This window comes from Exophiala xenobiotica (genome assembly GCF_000835505.1).
Source record: "Exophiala xenobiotica strain CBS 118157 unplaced genomic scaffold supercont1.3, whole genome shotgun sequence".
In the NCBI taxonomy this organism is placed as follows: domain Eukaryota; kingdom Fungi; phylum Ascomycota; class Eurotiomycetes; order Chaetothyriales; family Herpotrichiellaceae; genus Exophiala; species Exophiala xenobiotica.
In genome coordinates this window covers 4,341,037-4,361,917 of record NW_013562492.1, presented here as the reverse complement: position 1 = coordinate 4,361,917, position 20,881 = coordinate 4,341,037, and the positions used below count along the sequence as shown (strand labels likewise).

The following is a 20,881-nucleotide window of genomic DNA, read 5'->3' as shown; positions in this document are numbered from 1 at the left end:
AATGGGAGACTCCCGTAGGACTAGAGGTCAACGAAGGACTCTGTGTGATGGAAGCGAACAACAATAAAGTACACCAGGTTGCAAATGATGAAACTTCCAGGGAGAAATTCGAAGGTTTTGTGTCTCTCCATGCTCATCTTCGGTTTTGTTTTGATCCTTCGCCCTCGTGCCCAAGTCTCAACTCTTTCGGAGGGCCGAGTCAATACACCCTGAGACTGGCTGTCGTATGGCATAGGCTTGTTCTACATTTACAGTGAGCACAGCCCATCAATGAGAGTGAAGACTTCAGATTCGAGTCAATTTACCCGCCTATTTAAGACTGAGAGGCACGAAAATCCTAGGTACGCTTTTGTGCTGATAAAAAAAAGGGGAAAACCATGTATCAAACCATGTATCATACCATGTACATGAAGTTAGGCTACAAGGAAACACCTTGCGACTCTGCTAACTTTGTGATTTTGATCAAGCCCAGCCAAGCCAGGTCCAACGCCGGCGCAATCGGGGGCATCCATTGCACAGGGCAGTGTGCGGTAGCACAAACGTGTATCATACCCACCACATCACAACCAAGCAGCAAGAACCTGAACCGTATCCGTACACGCCTCGCCTATTCGATCACGACAAGGAAACTCATCACATATCACTGCTCCCAGTCCAGTGGCGCACACAATTCTTTGCTGCCGCTGATTGACAGCCCTTTCGCCACCTTGCCGCTGATTTCGGGCAAACTCGCATCAGTGGCCAGGTCCACCATTCTGCCCAAGAGGTCATTCCGGGAAAATCATACATGGCCAAACATCTCCTGCTCCAGCATATCCGCGTACATTTCGAGCGCCGAACCAATCATATCGACGATAGCCCAGCTCGTATTCCCTTTAAACGTTTTGCTCCAGACGCGCACGACCGCGACGCTCAAAGCGCGCATCTTATGCGTGTCATCGAGCAGTTCCCGGCTTTCATTGAGCACGGTATGATCGTTCGCATTGCCGTCCAGCTGGACCGTCATCTCCGTCTCATCCAGGAGACTGCGCACCCAGAGGAGCAGTTTGCGTTCATGCTCGGTGACTGGGGCGCCGCCTTCGGACTTCAACCTAGACAGCACGGTGAGCCATTTGCTCAGCAGAAATGCACATTCCAAGCTGCAGAGTGAGTGCTGTATGGACCAGAAGAATGTCTGTGTACGGGCGACAAAGTCAATGCCGAGACGGACAGGGATGGACAGGGCGTGAGCGGAGTGTAGCAGTGCGGGGATCAAGCGAGGGTCGCGGCGGATATCAGGTGTATTGAGAAGGGCGGTGGCGATTTGAGTGGCGTCTCGGGTCTCGAGGTGTCGCAATGGTCCCATGTCAACATGTAGTCGGATGTACGCAAGACCTAGGAGTGCTGTTGACGTGAATGCGACCGGACCATTGGGATTTTGAGGGTCAAGACTTGATTCCGGGGTACGTTTCCAGCCCGCTTTCCATGCTCGGAGACCTCGGTCTAGGACAGTGATGTCCTCTATCCGCAGGCTCGATCCCGCGACGCCAGGCCAAGCTAGAGACAGCTGTCTCGCGAAGAAGATCTGTTGAATGAGGGCGTGGATGAGAACATAGTTGCCAAGCGGAGATATGGGTGTGATTTCGGATGGAGACTGCGCACTGAAGAGGCGGGCGAATGCTATTTGGAAAGGCACCTGCGGGACGGCGTTTGATGAATGCAGCTTACTCCACTGTTCAGCGGATGTAGCCTTCCATTCGTTGGCCGGGTCGGGCAGGTTCAGCTTGATTTCCGAATTGAGGATGAGTGGCGGCACATTCCATGTTATCGAGTGCAGATTGAAGAAGCAATACACGATCAATTTGGTCCGCTTGTCACCCTCAACTTTGATCCAATCCTCCCAGGTCAGGTCTTCCGGGGCTTGTGTGATTTCAGGACTGATGAGGCCGGATTCACGGACCAGTCGGGCTAAAGTACTCTGGAAAGCCAGGGCTTCTCTTAGCAGCTCCGTGTGTCGCTCCCACGTCGCAAACGCGGTCAATAACAGAAGTGCCTGTATCGACTCCATCTGCTCCTTGCCGTCGGTGACGATTGGGGACTCGGGCGTGACATTCTGGAATGGACTGCTCGAGTGACTTTGGCCCGTAAAGCCGCCGCCGGGAGACTGAACCATAGAACCCGTCCGCGGCCTGTTCCAGAGATGAGAGCTTGCCGAATCATCACGTTGGCGGATCTGTTCTAGGACGACAGCTTTGGCAGCATAGAAGAGCTCTATGCCTCGGCTGTTCTCGAACCGGTATTGTGCACCCACAGCAGCCAAAGCCAGAACCAATTCAGGAGCACTGGCAGCGACTTGGAGTGTCGGGACGTGAATGAAGGGTAGATGCTCGTGGAAGCCATTGACGTAGCCTGCGAGGTACCTCGACAGGGAATGTCTGGAGGGTGGAATGAAGCCTTTTGGCATGACGCTGTCGAAGCCAGCCAGTTTTGAGGCGAAGGCTGACCGATCTGAATCGGAGACGTCCCAAGTGGTTTTGGTCTTGATGGCCTCGGCTTCTTCGATCGCACTTCGCGGTTCTGGTCGATTTGAATCAGGCTCTTTAGACTCTGGCTGAAGGGATGGCAATCTGGAACCAAACCGAGAGAAAGTGCTTGTTTCTTCTTGGGCAATGCTCAGTTTGCTGTCGATGGGAGGCTCACCGTTCAAATGAGGTCTTGAAATGTTGAGGTGATCGCGCGGTATGTCAGGCGAGTGATAGTTGTCCGCCTGATCACCAAACATGCTGGCATACCATTCCGAGGACAGACCGACACTATCGAGGAAGACTGTAAAGTCTTGCATAGGGTCGCCGAGATCAGGAGGCTCGAACATTGGTGTGGGATGCCCATATCCCTCTGTCAGCATGCGAGGCTGGTACTGTCCCTCTGAGACGGGCGGCATCATCTGTTGCAGAGGCTCATGGAGTTGGTCTTGGGCTGCCTGCTGCATACCAGCCATGAAATGGTCTTGACCGCTGGAGGCCACATGGCTAGCAGCGTGCGACAGCAGATTCAGGTCATAGCCCCACGATGGATCGAGAGGAGGAGCGCCCAACTGCTGATGTGAAGACAAGCCATCTACTGGATGCATACCGTTTGTAGGCTGCATGAGCTGGGGGTCCAGCATGTCCATCATGCCTCTTCCCTCGGGAGGAGCCTGTGGTGAGAGTAGTGGTTGGTTATGCTGGGGCGCAATGTCCATGTCATCCGAGACCGATTGTGCCTGTTGGGCTTGATGCGCAGCGTGAGCAGCAGCTTTGGCGGCATTGTTGGCGTTGACGAGATGATGTTTATGAGACTTTCTTGTGGTATGCTGCTCTTCCTCCCCAGGATGGACGAGTCTTTCATGTCGTACTAGTAGGTCGCTTCGCGCGAACGACTTGTTGCAGATGTCGCAGACGAAAGGTTTCTCTTTTGTGTGGGTTCGAATGTGTCTCTGGAGGTGTTCCTGTTCGTCGAAGGCTGGTTAGCATGCGACCGAGGCACTCGAGGAATCGAAAAGCAACGCGAATGAAGCTGTTACATACCAGTCGGGCAAAGAGTCGCTGGCAGTGCGGGCAGGGTAGGGTCTTGGATTTGTTCCCAGACTGTTTCCTCTTGAGTCTGCCTCCACCGCCAGAAGATGGTGATGTGTCCATGAGCGCCGTCGTATTTCAATGCCGCCGCGAAGCCTTGGGCACAAGCAATGCAAGAAATTGCGGAGATTCGAGAGTGAGGGGTATTGATCGAAAAGGTGGACGGATCGAGGCAGAGAAGAGGAGAGAGCGGAGGAGGAGCTGTTTGGGCTGCTGGGGTTTGGTTACGAAAAAGCCCAGCCACACAAGGATGAGCCTTCAGTAAGCACCCGGCACGTGACACAGTAAGTACCGAGAGACGCTAAACCTTTCTCACGTGGCCGTCTCACGTGTTCCGCCCTTTCGAGAAAGTCTCGCGATTTCGAGAGCCCCGTCAGCCCTCGAGAGCTAAGGTACGGAGCAAGGTCTGGCTGTTCAAGCTCAATATCATTCATCTGTCTGCAACGGACTCGAGCCCAGTCGATTGTCCTTGCGTGTCAAAGACGCCTGTCCTGTGCAAGACTTCTCTGTCCTGCGATCAGCTCTCATGATCAATTCTGTCACCTTTTCTTCTCAGCTCATCGATCAGCCATCGTAATCCATTTGCATTCTCAGCTCTTCATAACTCGTTCCGATGAAATGGCCACGACAATAAGATTGTCCGACTGCCATCCACCTCATTCCATAGCATTCATTCGTTTCCTTCATCCATGCCATACTCAAAGCGCCGACGTGGTTCTCAATCCATGACTGCATCATGTGAAGACGAGCAATGTGCTCGGTAGTACTTGCGACCCATGTCCGAGGTATCGACTTCCTCATCTCCACCTTCTTCGTCGATAGTATCGGTCATGCTCAGGCGAGACTGAGTACGGACATGACTTCCGGGACGGGGAGGGTCGGCCTGAACCAAACCAGTACTCGCACCTGTTCCGATGGGCGACAAGCGAGACATACCCATACCTCCCAACGGGGTGGTAGAGCTAGGACGACTTGGCGAACCGAATCGACGAGGCGAGCCAGTGCCTACAGCAGTCGCGAAGCCAGCAGCACTAGGTGGCATACCTTGACCGAGACTGGCGCGACGAGATGGAGGACCAGAACCATAGAGGCCAGGACCCATGCCCATACCAGTGAAGCCAGTTGCCAGCGGAGCACCTATGTTTGGACGAACGGGAGAACCAAGTCGATACGCCCAACCGTTACCAGCGGAGCCATAGCCTGCACCAAAAGTCATGTTGGAAGTCATGCCGTAGTTGCGAGTGTGACCAGGGCTAGGCCTACCAGCAGAAGGCATGAGGACAACAGGAGGCTTCTCTGGAAGAGGATGGACCATTCCGGCAGGTGTAGGTGGCAAACTGCGGGTAGTAGGCATCATAGCCGGGGTCGCGTCGTTAGAGAAACGAGGACTAGCATTGGCAGACTCCGTTCTCACAGTGTTCTCAAGTCTGGCTGTGATACGTCTCAAGGGAGGACTGGTTTCGCCAGTAGCTGGAAGAGCGACCGGTGTGTCGTCTGTGTCGGTAATACTGACTCCACGAGTCTGGCGACGAGCAGGAACCTGGAAAACAGGTGCAACACCAAGAGATCGAACGGGACTGGTGTCGGTGTGGCGGCGACCAGTACTGATGCGTGGAGGACTCATAACTCGTGTGGGACTAAGCGCCTGTGATGGGCTGATTGTACCATTACCCAAGCCAGTGCCGCCAAAGGCTGTAGTAGCAGCAGTGCCGGTCGCGCCAGTCTGATTCCAAACCTGCGGTGGCATGAATCGAGGTGCAATACCGACAGCAGGGTTGACAGCGACGTTTGGATTCCAGCCTCGTGGTTGGAAATTGTGGGACTCGGGATTGAGCGCAGCACGATGCAGGGGTCTACCTGTGCCAATGTCGAGAGCCATCATGCCTTCAGCAAGACCAGCGTCGGGGTTGGGGTAGCTGCGGTTCGCAAAGCGGTCAATTTGTCCCAGAAGCATCGCCCCCTCTTCTCGCTTGATGTCGGCAAGAACTTTCTGGTATGCGGCTAGACGCTCTTCATCCGTGTATTCATGATGAGCTTCACCATCGATAGTGTCTTCCTGGCCATCGTCTTTGAACTCGTCGTCATCGGCGCTGTAAGCTGGCGCAAGACCGTTGCCTCCGAAAACGTCCTGATCAAGACCAAGAGCCGGAGCCAGGCCAAGTTGACCCATGTAGACAGACCAACCCTTTCGCATGAGGACACGCAACATCTTCGTTTCCATTCGGGAGAACGCCTTGCGCGAAAGCTCAGCACCAGACTCGCTGTAAGTGAACAATGGATAGCCGTTGTTGCCTCTGATCACCTGCAGGTGAGGTTGAACACCAATGAAGTTATGACCTTCTCCTTCAAATGCGGCAAGACCCATGTTCATGACCTCAAACCACATGCCGATGTCTTGATCTGACAGCATGACTGGATTGGCTGCGAGAGTTTGAAATGGCCAATTGCGAGCATGAACACTGATGCGCATTCCAGGGCCAACGCGAAGAGACGCATCAGCGACGGTAGCCTTCTGACGCTCTGAGAAGCCAGCGCAGTTCATGCCGGCGAACAAAAAGTCCATCAACAATTTGTTATCAAGGCCAACTTCGCGGGAAATAGCACTGCCAGGATCAACCTTGAGGATGAGGATTTCCAGTTGGCGGGTGTACGTCTTGAATAGGACATCTCGCTGCTGCAAGGTATACAAGCCGGTAGCATACCAAGGGAACTTGTATAGGTTAGCAATGGAATGACTTAGATGAAGATGAAGAGGGCAGTTGTTTACCTTGTACAGTGTGCTGATGGTGCTCTCGAAGGTACGCTGGAAACTGCGCATGGCGAAAGGAGACTGGACCGGTTAGTCAACTACCGCATCATAGCCTGTCGGAGCACTTACACGCTGTGGGTATTCGGCATGTCGGATCACACCATTCATCTCTTCAGCGGTAAAGAAACCTTTGAAGCCCGAGATGTAGATGTCATTTGTCTGCACGATGTGCGGAGTTCCAAATTCTTCATGGTTCCACGCGACGCAGCGAGCTCTCGGAAACAGATCTTTCATCAACTCGGCTTGGTCACTCAACTCAACTGTGACATGGCGCTGTCCAAGCTTTGGGTGGCGCATGCGGGCAAGACCGAAACCATGCTCCCAGGCTTGAGCTGCAATCTCTTGAGTAATTGTTTCAACATAAGCATCCATAGTCTTTCCAGTAGAGCGTTCCATGATGATGTGAATCGGAAATCCCTCCTCGTGAGGTTTGATCAAGTCTTCGATATGGACGTGCTTGCAGATGAACTGCTGCACTTCCGCCATGGTAAGGCCATAGGGAATCTAGAAGTGAAAACGGTCAGCCTGAAATTCCACAGCAATGAAGCATGGGTGAGCAGGTCTAAACTCCGCGAGGAAGGCTTCAGAGAAATCCGCAAGATCATTCCATCGTTGTGGTGTCAGTGGTAGTGTAATGGATCTATCCGTACCCTCCAACGGATCTAGAATTTCTTTTGCAGATAGATCCGTTTAAGATCGGTAACATCCACAGCACCAAACATGATCAGCAGTTCGAGCCTCGACACAGATGATGACAACGAGTTGAAGGTGTTAGGACTTACGTTCTTGATCTTGATTACTCCATGCGGACGTGGCTTGTAGGCCTGAGTACGGTCCCCGAAAGGAGGATCCGAGGTCGGGTCGAAAGGGACAATGGCCTCCATGGCTGTCATAGGATAGTTCGTCGCAGTTTGAAAGAAAGGGTTGTTAGAAGTGTTGTAGAGGTTGGTGGAAGGAGGTTGAAACCAGCCTGAGATGACGGGTGGTGCAGCGAATGGTGCCGCAATGGTCGTCGGGGCTTGAGGTAAAAATGGGAGGTTTAGAGGAAGTCGTGATGGTAAAGGCATGTGAATGACTGGTGGTTGAAAGGAACCAGGCCCATGAATGGGCTCATTCTGGACAATAACACCGAGAGTACTATTCATGTGAGGTTGGGTTAGTGGCTGCGTTCCTGGTCGTGTGCTTGGAGAGCCTGGGTCCGCCGCGATGGGCTCTTCCAGGATGGCCGGCCCTGGCCCGTCGGTCTCATTCGCATAAGCCTCTTCCAGCGAGGAAGATTCTGGGTCTGAGGCCATGCTGTTGGGTGATAGTAGGGACGATAATGGGGTGTGATGGATGAAGAGGATGATGGAACCAAAGAAGAAAGACCAACTGGTAAGTGTGATGCTGGGGCCTATTTGCTGCTGATCCTTCAAGAGCGTGAAGTGAGAAGCAACATATGCAGTGCGAAACCATGAATGGTCTTCTGCTTCTCATGCACCGCAAATTCGGGCGTAGCTGCGAAGGCGGTGAGTGCATGATGTTTCCAGGTAACAATCCCCAGGCGAAAAGACTTCTCACCTTGCCCCTCAGACCTCCAAAAGGCGGCCAGCAAGCAGTTTGCCTCCTTCACCGCTGAAGGGGTACAAAAGATTGTGCCGACATTGACAAGACATGCAGGCTGCTACCTTTGTCGAAAAGCTTTGCTGCCTGCAACAAGCTGCTTCCAGACTGCCATAGCGTCAATAGACGAAGCCGATGAGCGAACTTCTTCACCTGTTCGAGCTCTTGAGCGACAGCTGGAATTCAAGCGTGCGAGAACCTCCAACGTGAGCGGCAAAGAGCCCTGAGGCAGCCCCGAGAAGCTGTAATGTGCTCAAGGGTGACGCAGACCATGAGTGTTAGCATCCATCGCTGCCCGGGCTGGCGGCTGGCGTTGAACGACAAAAAGCAGCACACAATGGAAGAGGCGGGAGAAGCACAGTGGAAACCATCATATTCATCTTTGTGAGCACCTCCGGCGCATCACAGTTCTTCTTCCAATGCATGGACATTGACCCCCACGCAATGCAATGGAAGTTCTCTGTCGTTGCATCATGATCACATGATCTCAGGGGCTATATGGCCGTTCGATGGCAGCCTTGCGACGACTCACGGCCAAGTCAAGATCATTGCGGGCAGCAGGGCTTGCCGGTAGGGCGCTGCCCCGCCGCCTGTTTCGAGGTTTGAGTCTTTCAATCGAACTATGCGTGGTCAGCAGAGATCCTTCGAGATTGTCCCTGGCGAAACCAGACTTACCGGAGTCAAGAAAGATTCCGCAACAAATCGAGCTCTGGCATTCAACTGAATTGCGCATTAGCGGCTGCATCAGTCTTCCGAGAACCTGGGGGCGAACATACGAAGAGCTTCATCTCCGAGATTTCCTTGTCGACTTCCTCCATGAACTGGATGATGAAATCCACGAGCTTGTGTTTTAGCATTTCTTCGGTATGGGTATTCGTTATAAGGAATGAGATGTCATAACCCTGTCCCTGTCAGGTCTTGCAAGGCTGTCAACCTCTCCATTGGCGTACCTTGACTGGTTTCCTCCTCAGAATGAAGAACGATTCCGCCCGTTGAGTAAGGAAACGGGTAAACTTATGCACAAGAATGTTCTCGATTTCATCTGCTTGTTTGATCCGTATGCTTACCCGCACGCTGTTGACGCTGGGCTCTATGAATACCTTCTCATTCTCGTTTCGTGCGACCGTCAGCGGATTGAGTAAGACTTCCGGTGAACTGGCAGCTTCGATTTCTGGCACATTGTGTCTTTCTGAGGCTTGAGAGGCGAAGTTCGATAGAGCAAGGGCAGCTGTAAGGGAAGAACGGACGCATTGGAGGTAAGGACGCAATGATTGTGACTGATCAGCAGGGTCAGTCGGGGAGGTATCTCGAAAGTCCCAATGGAACAGGCATACCATTTTCGAAGCGCTCCGAAGGTGGAAATGGAGAGGTTTTAGCGCAACATGGACACAGATCTAGAGCCAGCGATGACTTCTTGAGCCAGTTCAGGTTTCCTATTGTCTTTATAGACTCCAATATCTGTTGTGCTGTGAGAACAATCGAGGTGAGTGAACTGGTACCAGACTGCGCATGGAGGGGATGACCGGCTTGTCACCTTTCCAGTCGCCGCGGGAAATCTTGGCGGCGGCGCTGTTTTGGTCTGACGTGCATCTGTTCACGCCTGTTCCTGGCCGCAGCCTTGTCGCCTCTTTGACGGCATTTCCAAGCATCTCTTTTTACATCTCTTGCACCCTTCTAGATCTTCTACATTCTCGTATTTGCAGAGAAGATGGCGACAATTCCGAGTAAGTAAATTGGCTCATCCATGGCTACTACGATTCTAACAGTCTTCAGTCATCATCAAGCATCAGGGCAAGAAGTACAATGTCGACCTCGACCCCTCCGCAAATGGCGAAATGCTCAAGTTCCAACTTTTCTCCCTCACCGGCGTCGAACCCGAACGACAGTCACTTCTGATCAAAGGCGGAAAGCTCAAAGATGACACCGATCTGTCCAAGCTCAATGCCAAACCAGGCCAGATATTTACCATGCTTGGGACTGCATCGTCCGAAGGAAGTGCTCTTGTGGCGCCAGTTGAGAAACCCAAATTCCTAGAAGACATGACCGCAGCAGAGGTTGCCGCGCAGGAAGGGGCCACGCCCGCTGGTCTTCAGAATCTTGGAAACACCTGCTATCTCAATTCTACCTTGCAAGTCCTGCGAAGCATACCAGAAATGCAAGAAGGGCTCAAAACATACAATCCCGATCTAGCCACCTCAAGCACTTTACAAGATCTGAGTCGCTTTGGCCTGGGTGGTCTCGGTTCATCCAACGATTTGACTGCGCAACTGCGAGACCTCTACAAGCAAATGTCGGAGACCCAGGAAGGATTTCCACCATTGATGTTCTTGGACGCTCTGCGAACCGCATATCCACAGTTCGCCCAAAAAGCTAAGAACGGCCACGGCTATGCGCAGCAGGATGCCGAGGAGGCTTGGTCACAAATTCTACAGCAGCTGAGACAGAAACTCAAGATCACAGAGAAGAGCTCGCCTGACCAGAAGGAAATCGCATTTATCGATCGATACATGGCTGGCACGTTCCATGCTTCACTTGCGCCACCTGCGGAGGCTGCTGAGAACGAACCTGTTATCGAGTCTGACGACACCTTCTTGAAGCTAGACTGCCACATCGACCAGTCCATCAATCACCTCCGAGACGGACTCATGGCTGGTTTGACAGAAGAGATTGAGAAGAATTCTCCCACTCTTGGAAGGGACGCGATCTACACCAAGACTTCTAGAGTGTCCCGGCTACCCAAATACTTGACGGTGCATTTCGTGCGATTTTTCTGGAAAAAGGACGTGCAGAAGAAGGCAAAGATTTTGAAGAAAGTTACCTTCCCCGAGGAACTGGACGTTGTGGAATTTTGCACCGATGATCTCAAAAAGAGACTGATCCCTGTCCGCGACAAGGTCCGCGACATTCGAAAGGACGAGCAGGACGTAGAGAGAGCTCGGAAACGACAAAAGCTTCGTCACAAGCAAGAAGAAGATCGCAAGCACGACGAGACGTTTAAAGCACAGGAAGCAGCTCCTATTGCCAAGCTCCGGGATCAAAAGGATCCTAAAGAGAAAGAGGCTGAAGGAGGTGAAATGGACGTCTACAAAACTGATGCAGAGTATGAAGCGGAACGTGCAGAGTCCATCAAGCGTGCCAAGAAGGAGCTCTATGCGCTGATTGATCAACAGCTTGCAGAAGATGAAGGCGCCAACAAGTCCGGCTTGTATGAGTTGAGAGGTGTCATTACTCACCAGGGGGCCAGTGCTGACAGTGGACACTACACCAGTTTCGTCAAGAAACAAGGCAAGGTTGTGGATGACCCCAAGGCACCTGGCGGCAAGCGTAGAGAAGACGATGGAAAATGGTGGTGGTTCAATGATGACAAAGTCAGCGAGGTTGATGCTGAAAGAATCATGACTCTGGCTGGTGGTGGCGAGAGTGCTTCCGCTCTCATCCTTTTGTACAGAGCCATCGACCTGCCTACCAGAGACGAAATCCAAGAGTGATGGCTAGAAAGAATGGAGAGTGTCAGTTGTATGTTAGTCCAGCGATTTTGCATTCAACAGCGTGCATAGCGGAAGTAACAGCATCAGCCCGACGTAGAATAAAATAGACCAAGAATCCACAGAGTTTGACTCAAGGTCTCTCGTTTGATCATCCATGACTCGATGCTCGAAACATGCCTCTGGCGCTCCGGTCAACGCTGGGAGTCGAGTCGCCGAGTCGTCAACTCAGTTGAGGATCAATATCACGTGACTTGAGCGTCTTGGCGGCGGCTTCCCACACTAAACTGCGGTTCTTGCTCCTTCCATCGTCGAATTCTTCCACCGCAAGCCATTCGTATTAATCACCTTCATCATCCTCGCAACACAAACCATCGATTCCATCGATTAACAAAGTTAACCCGCAATCATGGGTAAAGTTCACGGATCCCTCGCCCGTGCCGGCAAGGTCAAGTCTCAGACACCAAAGGTGAGCGGCTCTTCGACATCGTATCATCAGCGGCAGTCAACAAACGCCATCTCTGGAACAAAAGCTAACGCGGATTTTTCCAGGTCGAGCCTCAAGAGAAGAAGAAGCAACCCAAGGGTCGTGCGAAGAAGAGAATCACATACACCCGACGATTCGTCAACGTGACAATGACCGGTGGCAAGAGAAAGGTATGGATACATGAACCTGCACTCGAAAGGCCTGCAGATGCTTACAATATGTGCAGATGAACCCTAACCCAACATCATAAGAGCTTTTTGGGGGTATGGAAAGCGCATGGATGAAACTAGAAATGTGCAGCGCACTGCTTTCAAGAACCGACATGAAAAGTCGCCGCGCTGTTGAGCAAGGAGGCGACGCCGGGCGACTTTACGGCCTCAATATGCATTTCATGTGGTGATCCGGGATTAAGCTCCCTAGAGCATGGCGACATGTACATGGCTTGAAGATGGGATCTGCTATGATGATCGGAAAAGGCGTTACGGCTGTTACATCGCGAATACAAAATGCAAGTCCGAACTCCTGCAGCATTCAATCTTCTCACCGTTACGTGCGCAAACCTTCATCATGTCGTGGAAATATCATTCCGTGGACGGCGTTCTCGCCTCTTGCTTCTCCTATGATGAAAGCGATATTAGTTTCTTTGGTGATTCCAAAGTCCTGCCGTGGCCAATTGATTTCAAACGCAAGAGCAAGGGTCTCGTCTACATGATGCGTGTAGTACGATTCAATGAACAGTAGACTCATCGCTGTGTAGTCAAGTCCATGTTACCTGCTTCGGGTTTCGCCGCCAAGGCTCATGCCCTCCTACGCAGCCTTGCTAGAAAGATCCCAAACCCTGAATTGAAACTGCGACATCAGTACCCTGCTTCATCTCACCTCATCACTCGCTCTGACCGCGACTAATGCACGCGCTACGGCCGGCGCTGTGGCGTCAAGCCCAACGCGCGACGAGACGTTCGCCCTGGCTACGGCGAACGCAACACGATCACCACGGTCCTCACAAAGAATACTTCCAGACGCCGGGGCAAATGCCTGCCCCTGATACCACACCCTACACAGCGCCGTACACTCCACGAGTCGTAAAGCCGTCGTCTGGCCCGTCGACTGGGGCCTCGCTATTCTGGCGTTTCGCCAGGTCTGTCTTCTGGGCAGATCTCTTTTTCACTCTGGGCGCGCTGGCAGGAACAGCTTTGATCAGCTGGGAATACATGCAACCGCCCTTTGAGCCAGGTTCTGAGGAAGATCAGGAACTGTTGGAGGAGATACAAGAGACAATCGAGGCTCATCCGGTAGTCGAGGGATTGCGGCAGGACAACTGGACCGAAGAGAATTACTATGCTGGCAGAATGAATGGCGCCGTCAGGGGGCAGCATCTCATAGGCGAAAAGCTCACAGGGACACGCGGGATAACGATGAAGGTCTTCAAACACCCTTCGCAACCTATCACGATGATGGTTTTCTTTCTTGGATTCGGGATCGAGGGCTGGCCTGACACGGTGAGACGAAGACGGGTGCGTCTCCGTTTCCTACACAGAAGACTGACTGCCATGCAGATCCACGGCGGCGTGATCATGAGCCTCCTTCACGAAAGCGTCCATCAACACCTCCAGCTACACCACCCAGATCTTGGACTGGTGCGCGCCCAAGTTACCGACGTTACATTTCTTCGGCCGATGCGCCCTGGCGACGTCTATACCATCTTCGTTCCTCCATCCAACGTGAAGAAGACTGACGATGAGCACGCCAAATCCGTTGACGTGATGCCCCTGTTGATGCATCTCGATGCTCCGGTAATGGTGGAAGTGTCAAACGACTGGGAAGAGAAGAGCGATCAGCAACTACAACCTCAAACAAAACCAGCTTTCGACACCATGTCCAGGTCTACTGGTCTGGACCGAGACACCTTGAAGGGTATAGAAAGTGTGCATGCATTCGGCAAATTTCATGTTCTGGCAGGGGATGTCAGTGGAAATGAAGACGATGTCGCTGGACCCGGACTATTTTGAGAGCCGGTCTGTCGAATAGAGTCGACCGTGCCGACGAGATGTGCGACGCTACTGCGACACCGACTCCCTGAAGGTCGGTACTTTCAAACTGAAAAGAGGGCGAAGTTTACTTTAGGCGACCCTGTTGCCTCAGGATACGCACAGTTCAGATGGAGGTGGGCTGGGGGCTTGCAAACACGTCCTCTAGTGCAGTGTGAGTACCTCACGACGCCTGAATGCGACGCATCGAGATATCGTTGGAGGATCATCAGGCCCAGTCGCGACCAAGAGTGGGAGCATGAATGAACAATGACAGCGCAAATGCTACGAGGGCCTACTAGGCTGGCCAGCCCGAGAGGATGACAGAGACAATCCGATCTCTCGTGATATGCAGGCATGGAATAGCAGAAGGGCAGAAGGGTATGTGGCGGCATCCTTGTCGATGGTGACCAAGATCTGCCCACTGATATGGCGCACCATATGGCGCTACTCACCCCTACTCGAAACGTGTTACCGATGCAGAATGGTGCAAGAGCAGACGACCGAGGGGTCGAGAAGGGCACCGATAGACGAGCTGTTACCGACATGCATGAAAAGTACCGAGGATCAGATCTCTTTTTGCTCGGGCGTATCCCCGCATGTGGCCGTTGATCCTGGTCGTACGGAGTAGAGTTTGCAGAAATGGAGAAGGAAGCGAAGGATCATGGAGTGGATGGGCTATTCCACGTCGAATGGTGGGATCGAGGACCTCTGGGCTAGTATGCTTAGGAGAGAGCACAGGAGAACGAGCGATCCCAAATACTGTTTCGAGTGGACAGATTATACTATCTGCAGGTGAACATCAGTATCATTCGAGACTGTTGCATCCTCGTCCTTCATGGACACCCTGTGCGTGTCCGAGCAAGCGTCGAGTACGGTATGCGTGGTGAGCCCTGTCACTTGCCGGGTGGCTGCTTTTCTCCTGGAGGTACGCTAGGCCATCCCCAAGATCGTAGTCTGTACAGTACTCTGGAACCGGCGAGTCAGTGAGTCGGGACGAAACAAAGTGCCTCGGTATCTTGCCGGGTATGGCCTTTGAGGGTGTTTGCCACTGTGCTCGCAAGACAATTGGGAATTGCGGAGAAGTGGATCAATGTCACTATGCGGAATGAATGGAATCAAACAATCGATTATTCGGTCCGTGTTCGTGTCCCACCATTTGGCGTCGAGTATCCTGCCGTGACCACGGTGACCTAGTTTTTCGGCTCCTCAAGCCCAGGCACAACGCAGGTAAACACTCCGTGACGCTCACAGGATCAGGAGAATCATGATGAGGACATGCAAGGGCCAATGCGTATTTACCTCTTTCTTCTGGCCTTTGGGGAATCATAGTTCCAAGCTAACTGCTCTGGACGGGGTCACCGAAAGCATCGACCTGGATTGTCAACCCCGGACTCCACGACTTTTGCTAGATCTGCTTTAGCCTCTTAGCTTGGGGATGCCCGAGGCTTGGTGTCACTTAGCCCATGCTTGGTGCCATCACCAGACAGATACAGATGCGGATATCCATCTGGAGAGACACTCAAAGACCTTATCCTTCATGGCTGGAATGGACCCGACTTCACAGAGATCGCAAGAGAAGAGGTCGACCACACACGCTGATCGGAGCAGAGTCCCATCCTCCAAGACGGACATGGCCATCAGAAATCATTCGGAAGAGTTTACCTGGTACTTACTGTAAGCGCAAACGGACTTGATTGAATGGGTGGTGATGCGATGGTGGGCTTCTCCTTCTCCTGATGCATGTGTCATCACTCGTCCACCTTCCCCTTTGCGTGTTGTACCTGTCTTCCGTCTTCATTCGCCTTGTTTGTCCCTTGGAGATAACGTGGTCCAACTCAAGCTGCATGTGCAGGAGGAAACTTAGTGAAGTGGCATATGTCCAAAACACCAGCCATCCATCGTTCGAGCATGCTTCCCACCTGCATCCCACCTTGATAAATCCTTCACACCCTGGTCGGTCTCTTCCTCTAGTCTCAACATGGTTATCGCCCCCCTCCGCACCAGCAGTTGTGCCCATCACAGCCCATCAATTACTGGACGCCATGACCATCTTACCCCGGTTTGGCTTCTGCTTGGGTCTCGCCTCTCGACATCTCCAACAGAGGCCAAATCCACTTTTCGAGATCAATCACTGCGTTCTCGACGTGTGCAGAGCAATGGTCGCACAACCTAAAGTTGACCAAGTATCTTCCTGAGTCGATCGCTCTGACCATTTCTGGTTTGCCGGCAAGTACATCAATCCCATACTGGCCATCTCCGTTTCCTCTTCTCTTCCTCTTCTTGACCTGCTGTCCTCCTTCAAATCATTCCTCTGTATCTTTCATCGCAGAGGCCCGATAGTCTACCTTCCTTCTCATCCCCAGTTACTTCACCCTTCGTCGCCCATCATGACGGCGCACGACGACAATAGTTCCAGCGAGAATGCCTCATCTCCCGTTGTCGACAAGGACCCTTCGTCCCATATCGAACAAATCCACACCAATGAGAGAATCCCCGGTCATCCTGGTTATTACGAGAAAGATGGCCTGCGGACTTATGGCGACGATGAAGATCACGACCATGAGCCTCCTGTGGGTATCACAAATCCATATACATCGCTTACCATGACTGACCGTTTCCGCGTATAGATGACTGCCAAGAGAGCGCTTAGCTTAGTCGCCATGGCTTTCCTCTGGACAGGATCCCAGATACCAGTCTACATCCTTGGTGGCATCCCGCCGTATATCTATTCTGATATCGGTGGAGTCGATCGATGGATCTGGTTCGTCCTGGCCTACCTGCTGGCTTTGGCTGCCATGTGTCCATTCGTCGGCTCCATTTCAGATCTAATCGGCAGACGATATGTCGCCCTCGGTGGTTCGACCTTGCTTATCATCGCCATGATCATCTGCGGGACGGCGCATTCGATGAACATCTTCATTAGTAAGGACTTACCTTCCCACTGTCTTCGAACAGTTCTGACCCTTCACAGTGGGCATGACCTTCTCCGGAGTCGGTGCTGGTATTTGCGAACTCACATCTCTGGCCGTCACTTCCGAGCTGGCTCCAACCCGCAAGCGAGGCAAATACGTCTCCATCCTCGTTTTCACCATCATCCCCTTCTGCCCATCGGTCCTTTGGGCTCAGCTGATTGCCAGTTACGCCGGCTGGCGCTGGTGCACCCTTCTGTGCGGTCTCTGGGCTGTTGTCGGTTTCGTCGGCACACTGTTCTTTTACTTCCCACCACCTCGACCCAACTCTCGCGGCTTGACCAGGAAAGAGATCATTGGTGAAATCGACTTTGTCGGCGGAGCTCTCTCCATCGTCGGCATGATTCTGTTCCTCGCTGGTCTCCAATGGGGTGGCTACCAATACAAATGGAGTTCCGCCCATGTGCTGGCACCTCTTATTCTCGGTGCCATACTCCTCTTCATCGCTTTCCCCATCTGGGAAACGAAATTCGCAAAGTTCCCCATGTTCCCGTCTCGAATGAAGAAGGAAGCCAGAATCCTTACCTTGACACTGATCATCACTGCAATTTCCGGCGCCAACTTCTTCTCCGTCATCATGTTCTGGCCGACTCAAGCCTTCAATGTCTACGGTCACGACCCAGTCGGTGTCGGTATCCGCGGTATCCCGATCGGCTTCAGCATTCTCGCAGGCGCCTGCATCGTTCTCTGGCTGCTGTCAGTCTTCCGTGGTCACAACCGTGAACTCATGATCTTCTCGTCAGTTCTTATGACTGCCGGCTGCGGTGCGCTCGGATGCGCCACCCGCTTCAACCTGAGCACACTCTGGGGTCTACTCATCCTCGGTGGCCTGGGTATTGGTGGCATCGTCGTCCCCGCTTCGATCATGACCACGATTATCTGTCCCGATGACATTATCGCCACGGTCGCCGCACTGACCTTGTCCATCCGCGTCATTGGCGGTTGTATCGGGTACACGGTTTACTACAATGTGTTCGTGAACAAGTTCGTGCCCAACGCAACCAAGTACATTGGCGGCACCATGGCCTTGGAGCTTGGCATCACAAACACCACATACATCACTGAGGCGATTGAGCTCACGGCGGCGAGTCTGCTCGAAGGCATCAAGGAGATCCCCGGCATCGCTGGAAACGAAACGGCGTACGAGATGGTCGTGCTGGCAGGCCAGATTGCGTATGCAGAAAGTTATAAGTACGTGTACTTGACGAGTATTGCTTTCGGAGGCATTGCCATCTTGTCGAGCATCTTCCTTGGCAATATCAACAAGTATATGGATGATCATGTTGCTGTGGTCATGCAATAGGCTGATGTGAGACATGGTGGATTTTTGGTTGTGTGATGTGTTTGCCTCTGGAGGAGCATGGTGTCTCTTGTTCGTGGTGGGAAAGAGTATCTGCTCTGAACACATCCGTTGTGAAGACTAGGAAGGGCAGTAGGAGGAGCGACTTGGTGTCGAGAGCTGAATGTCTTACGTACCCGTGTATAGGAAAAGAAATCATGTGTTCAGGCATGGCTGTTCGATTTGTGACTTCCAAAGATGTCCTCCAAGGGTGACGGCCTTTAGAGATCTTCACATCGATGGCGCCGCCTCAGAATTGACCGGGCCCTGGTTGTCACTCTGAAACAATCGCCCCAATGCCGCTTCGATCGACATCCGACTCTCATCCTGCAGGCGTGCGGCAGTTGCAAGGAACACTTCAGGCAAGTAGTTACTCACATCCAGGCCAAGCACCATGTTTGTGACTGCCTCGCCGCACGACCAACATAACGGCATGCCATACCCATTGAACCCGGCCGCAATCCATTCACCGCCGTCTTTGCCCCGGTTTGTCACGCTCTCCGGCAAGCTGCCTACCAAAGGAAGCCGATCCGGTGTGAAACCCATGTTACCGGACCATGTACTAGTCAGATCAGGCTTCTCGCCCTCCTTCCAAGCTTGGTCGAAGTACTTTGGCAGCAGAGTGGCCATGTTGTCGACACTCGTGGCGCCGACCACTGAATCATCAGTACCAAGTAACTCATCAATCCGCGGCTTCTCGCCGCCCACAAAGATCTCGCCGGTCTTGGGGTGCTGGCAGGAGTAGTACAATCCCCCTTCGAGTATGTTGGTCTCGGAATCAAAGCTGCCGCTCTGGAAGAAAGCCCAGGTGAGTTCGCTTCCTCATTGTCCAAATTGTGACGACGGCTTCTGCGTCGACATCGTACCGCGGACTGGGTAAATCTTGCCGCGCAACTCCGGTAGCAGGTGTCCGGCATATCCATTCGTGGCGTGAACCACTCGACCAGCGTGGACGGGGCCCCTTGAGGTGCCGAGGATGTATGGGTATGTTGGATTCGTGGCTGGAACGTACGTTATTTTCGTAACAGGCGTCTTGGTCTCAATTGACAGTCGTGACTGGTGGTCTTCGAGAAGCTGAGCCCATAGTCTCGTGATAAGCTTATAAGGCCAAAACGCGCCGTTGTTGAACACGATCGCACCAGCCGCAGCTTTCACATTATATCGCTGTTGAAATTGATCAATGATGACTGAGAGGTGGCAGTACATGGTGGGAGATTTACCTTCTCGCCTCTTCGGCACTCAAGACCTGAGCTTTCTGTCGCTCCTCGGGCACATGCTTTTCATAGAGCCGGTGGGACTCCACAGCTTCTTGGAAAGTCGCGTCATCCTGATAGCAAATGACATCCAGCAATTTCCTCACCTCGCTGGCGTCCTGCATCTCTTTCGAAGAGTTCCCAAGCGCATGCATCTTTTCGAGCGTTCTGTTCGCAGATCGTACGATCTTTACAGCTTGTTCATGGCCAAAGGCCTCGCTAAGGGACTTGTACTCGTCCGGAACGAATGATGTTAAGAGACCCCCATTCCGACCCGTAGCACCGCTGGTCAGGGTGCGAGCCTCAAACACTGTCACAGTCGATGCCTTCGAAGATAGAGGCGTCTCGTGCTCTAGGAGAGCCTTGGAGACGCTGCAGCCCGTCACGCCGGAGCCGATAATGGCGTAATCAGTGGTTTGAGGCAAGTCCGGGGACTGGACCTGGGACAAGGATGGATGGATGGGGTGGCAGTTGCCAAAACGATGTTGTCGGATTCGGACGTGGTAGTTCTGGGTCGGCCTTTGCTTGAGCACAAAGCTCCGCAAGCAGGGTTCTAGGAACTTGCCCTTTCATTGCGAGAGGGGACGTGGAGGCAGTCCCGGCAATGTGCTTTGAGGAATAAGCCCTGATCTGCCGTCGCAACGAGAGATCAGGGAAAGGTGGGTGTCGGTCACCTGGGAAGTCCGAGAGAGGATCTGAGCGCTGGAATGGACGTGTTGTAGTATGTGCAGGTTGTTGTGAGCGGATTGCGCGGTACGACACCTTCAGGCACCGACGTGGGCGAGGCAATATGCGGCTTCGAACGGCTGAGTTGATAGTCGTCGGCATGGTCAGCCAGTTGCTCGACACAGGTAACCGCGAATATGGCTGGGAAGCTCACGCTTTAGAATTTGGAAGGCAGTGAAGTGATTATTCTTACTGCTGTTCCGTATTTTATATCCCATCCTGCCTGATTGCGGGTCCTGACCTTTAAATAGCCCAAGCGCTCTCGTTCAAGACGTGCTGATTGGTCTGACTTAGCACATCACAGCAAGGGCCTTGATACGAGTACGGAGAAGCGTACTACGAGTACACTTTCCTTTCGGGGTTTTCTCTTTTGGTCACATGGAGATTGCCGTGGCGGAAGAGTTATTGGGAAGCTTCAGTACGGAGTACTTTCGACTAGAGCATAGGGAGGTAGATGCGCAGCCACGATGAACTTAAGGCCGAGGTGGCTTCGACTGAACTTTTGTAACTGAGTTGTCGACAGAGGATCTCCGCTTTCAACGTAGCAAGCCTCAATACCTTGACTCGTGTCCTAAGATCTTGTCGAAA

At 52.7% G+C, this 20,881-nt stretch overlaps 9 protein-coding genes across 11 annotated transcripts; 4 read left to right on the top strand and 5 right to left on the bottom strand.

Annotated features, from left to right (window-relative positions):
• Window positions 1-278: 278 nt before the first annotated feature.
• On the bottom strand, window positions 279-3,796 carry PV05_05879. Of its 2 annotated transcripts, XM_013462442.1 has the most exons (3): window positions 3,546-3,796; window positions 2,680-3,466; window positions 279-2,556 (listed from the first exon to the last, which is right to left on the bottom strand). In XM_013462442.1, the coding sequence occupies exons 1-3, from the start codon at window positions 3,654-3,656 to the stop codon at window positions 782-784; spliced, it is 2,673 nt and encodes an 890-aa protein (XP_013317896.1). In that variant the 5' UTR covers window positions 3,657-3,796; the 3' UTR covers window positions 279-781. The 2 variants fall into 2 exon arrangements, with proteins under 2 accessions (XP_013317896.1, XP_013317895.1); XM_013462441.1 differs by having other exon boundaries at window positions 279-3,466.
• A 515-nt stretch (window positions 3,797-4,311) lies between these two features.
• Window positions 4,312-7,697, bottom strand: PV05_05878 (uncharacterized protein; the record flags this gene model as incomplete). Its single annotated transcript, XM_013462440.1, has 4 exons — window positions 4,312-6,303; window positions 6,361-6,423; window positions 6,472-6,906; window positions 7,185-7,697. 4 exons carry the CDS (start codon window positions 7,695-7,697, stop codon window positions 4,312-4,314), a joined length of 3,003 nt encoding a protein of 1,000 aa, XP_013317894.1.
• A 918-nt stretch (window positions 7,698-8,615) lies between these two features.
• Window positions 8,616-9,653, bottom strand: PV05_05877 (uncharacterized protein; the record flags this gene model as incomplete). Its single annotated transcript, XM_013462439.1, has 5 exons — window positions 8,616-8,624; window positions 8,680-8,724; window positions 8,781-8,906; window positions 8,955-9,281; window positions 9,504-9,653. 5 exons carry the CDS (start codon window positions 9,651-9,653, stop codon window positions 8,616-8,618), a joined length of 657 nt encoding a protein of 218 aa, XP_013317893.1.
• On the top strand, window positions 9,639-11,622 carry PV05_05876 (uncharacterized protein). The gene is made up of 2 exons (XM_013462438.1): window positions 9,639-9,728; window positions 9,778-11,622. The coding sequence occupies exons 1-2, from the start codon at window positions 9,713-9,715 to the stop codon at window positions 11,490-11,492; spliced, it is 1,731 nt and encodes a 576-aa protein (XP_013317892.1). The 5' UTR covers window positions 9,639-9,712; the 3' UTR covers window positions 11,493-11,622.
• A 191-nt stretch (window positions 11,623-11,813) lies between these two features.
• Window positions 11,814-12,673, top strand: PV05_05875 (40S ribosomal protein S30). Its single transcript, XM_013462437.1, has 3 exons — window positions 11,814-11,958; window positions 12,042-12,146; window positions 12,203-12,673. Exons 1-3 carry the CDS (start codon window positions 11,899-11,901, stop codon window positions 12,224-12,226), a joined length of 189 nt encoding a protein of 62 aa, XP_013317891.1. The 5' UTR covers window positions 11,814-11,898; the 3' UTR covers window positions 12,227-12,673.
• Window positions 12,674-12,836: 163 nt separating this feature from the next.
• PV05_05874 lies at window positions 12,837-14,848 on the top strand. Of its 2 annotated transcripts, XM_013462436.1 has the most exons (2): window positions 12,837-13,475; window positions 13,533-14,848. In XM_013462436.1, the coding sequence occupies exons 1-2, from the start codon at window positions 12,882-12,884 to the stop codon at window positions 13,983-13,985; spliced, it is 1,047 nt and encodes a 348-aa protein (XP_013317890.1). In that variant the 5' UTR covers window positions 12,837-12,881; the 3' UTR covers window positions 13,986-14,848. The 2 variants fall into 2 exon arrangements, with proteins under 2 accessions (XP_013317890.1, XP_013317889.1); XM_013462435.1 differs by having other exon boundaries at window positions 12,837-14,848.
• Window positions 14,849-16,393: 1,545 nt separating this feature from the next.
• Window positions 16,394-16,633, top strand: PV05_05873 (uncharacterized protein; the record flags this gene model as incomplete). The annotated part of the gene is made up of 1 exon (XM_013462434.1): window positions 16,394-16,633. One exon carries the CDS (start codon window positions 16,394-16,396, stop codon window positions 16,631-16,633), a length of 240 nt encoding a protein of 79 aa, XP_013317888.1.
• A 1,153-nt stretch (window positions 16,634-17,786) lies between these two features.
• Window positions 17,787-18,383, bottom strand: PV05_05872 (uncharacterized protein; the record flags this gene model as incomplete). Its single annotated transcript, XM_013462433.1, has 1 exon — window positions 17,787-18,383. The coding sequence occupies one exon, from the start codon at window positions 18,381-18,383 to the stop codon at window positions 17,787-17,789; it is 597 nt and encodes a 198-aa protein (XP_013317887.1).
• Window positions 18,384-18,545: 162 nt separating this feature from the next.
• PV05_05871 (uncharacterized protein) lies at window positions 18,546-20,395 on the bottom strand (the record flags this gene model as incomplete). Its single annotated transcript, XM_013462432.1, has 4 exons — window positions 18,546-19,135; window positions 19,181-19,501; window positions 19,554-20,076; window positions 20,129-20,395. The coding sequence occupies 4 exons, from the start codon at window positions 20,393-20,395 to the stop codon at window positions 18,546-18,548; spliced, it is 1,701 nt and encodes a 566-aa protein (XP_013317886.1).
• Between the last annotated feature and the right edge of the window lie 486 nt (window positions 20,396-20,881).

Bases quoted from the DNA above. Each gene is read 5' to 3' on its own strand.
- PV05_05879 (XM_013462441.1), bottom strand. From the start codon at position 3,656: ATGGACACATCACCATCTTCTGGCGGTGGAGGCAGACTCAAGAGGAAA. The intron at 3,467-3,545 runs GTATGTAACAGC...TTCGACGAACAG, and splicing joins AGCGACTCTTTGCCCGACTG to GAACACCTCCAGAGACACAT.
- PV05_05875 (XM_013462437.1), top strand. From the start codon at position 11,899: ATGGGTAAAGTTCACGGATCCCTCGCCCGTGCCGGCAAGGTCAAGTCT. The intron at 11,959-12,041 runs GTGAGCGGCTCT...GGATTTTTCCAG, and splicing joins TCAAGTCTCAGACACCAAAG to GTCGAGCCTCAAGAGAAGAA. The intron at 12,147-12,202 runs GTATGGATACAT...CAATATGTGCAG, and splicing joins TGACCGGTGGCAAGAGAAAG to ATGAACCCTAACCCAACATC.
- PV05_05874 (XM_013462435.1), top strand. From the start codon at position 12,882: ATGCACGCGCTACGGCCGGCGCTGTGGCGTCAAGCCCAACGCGCGACG.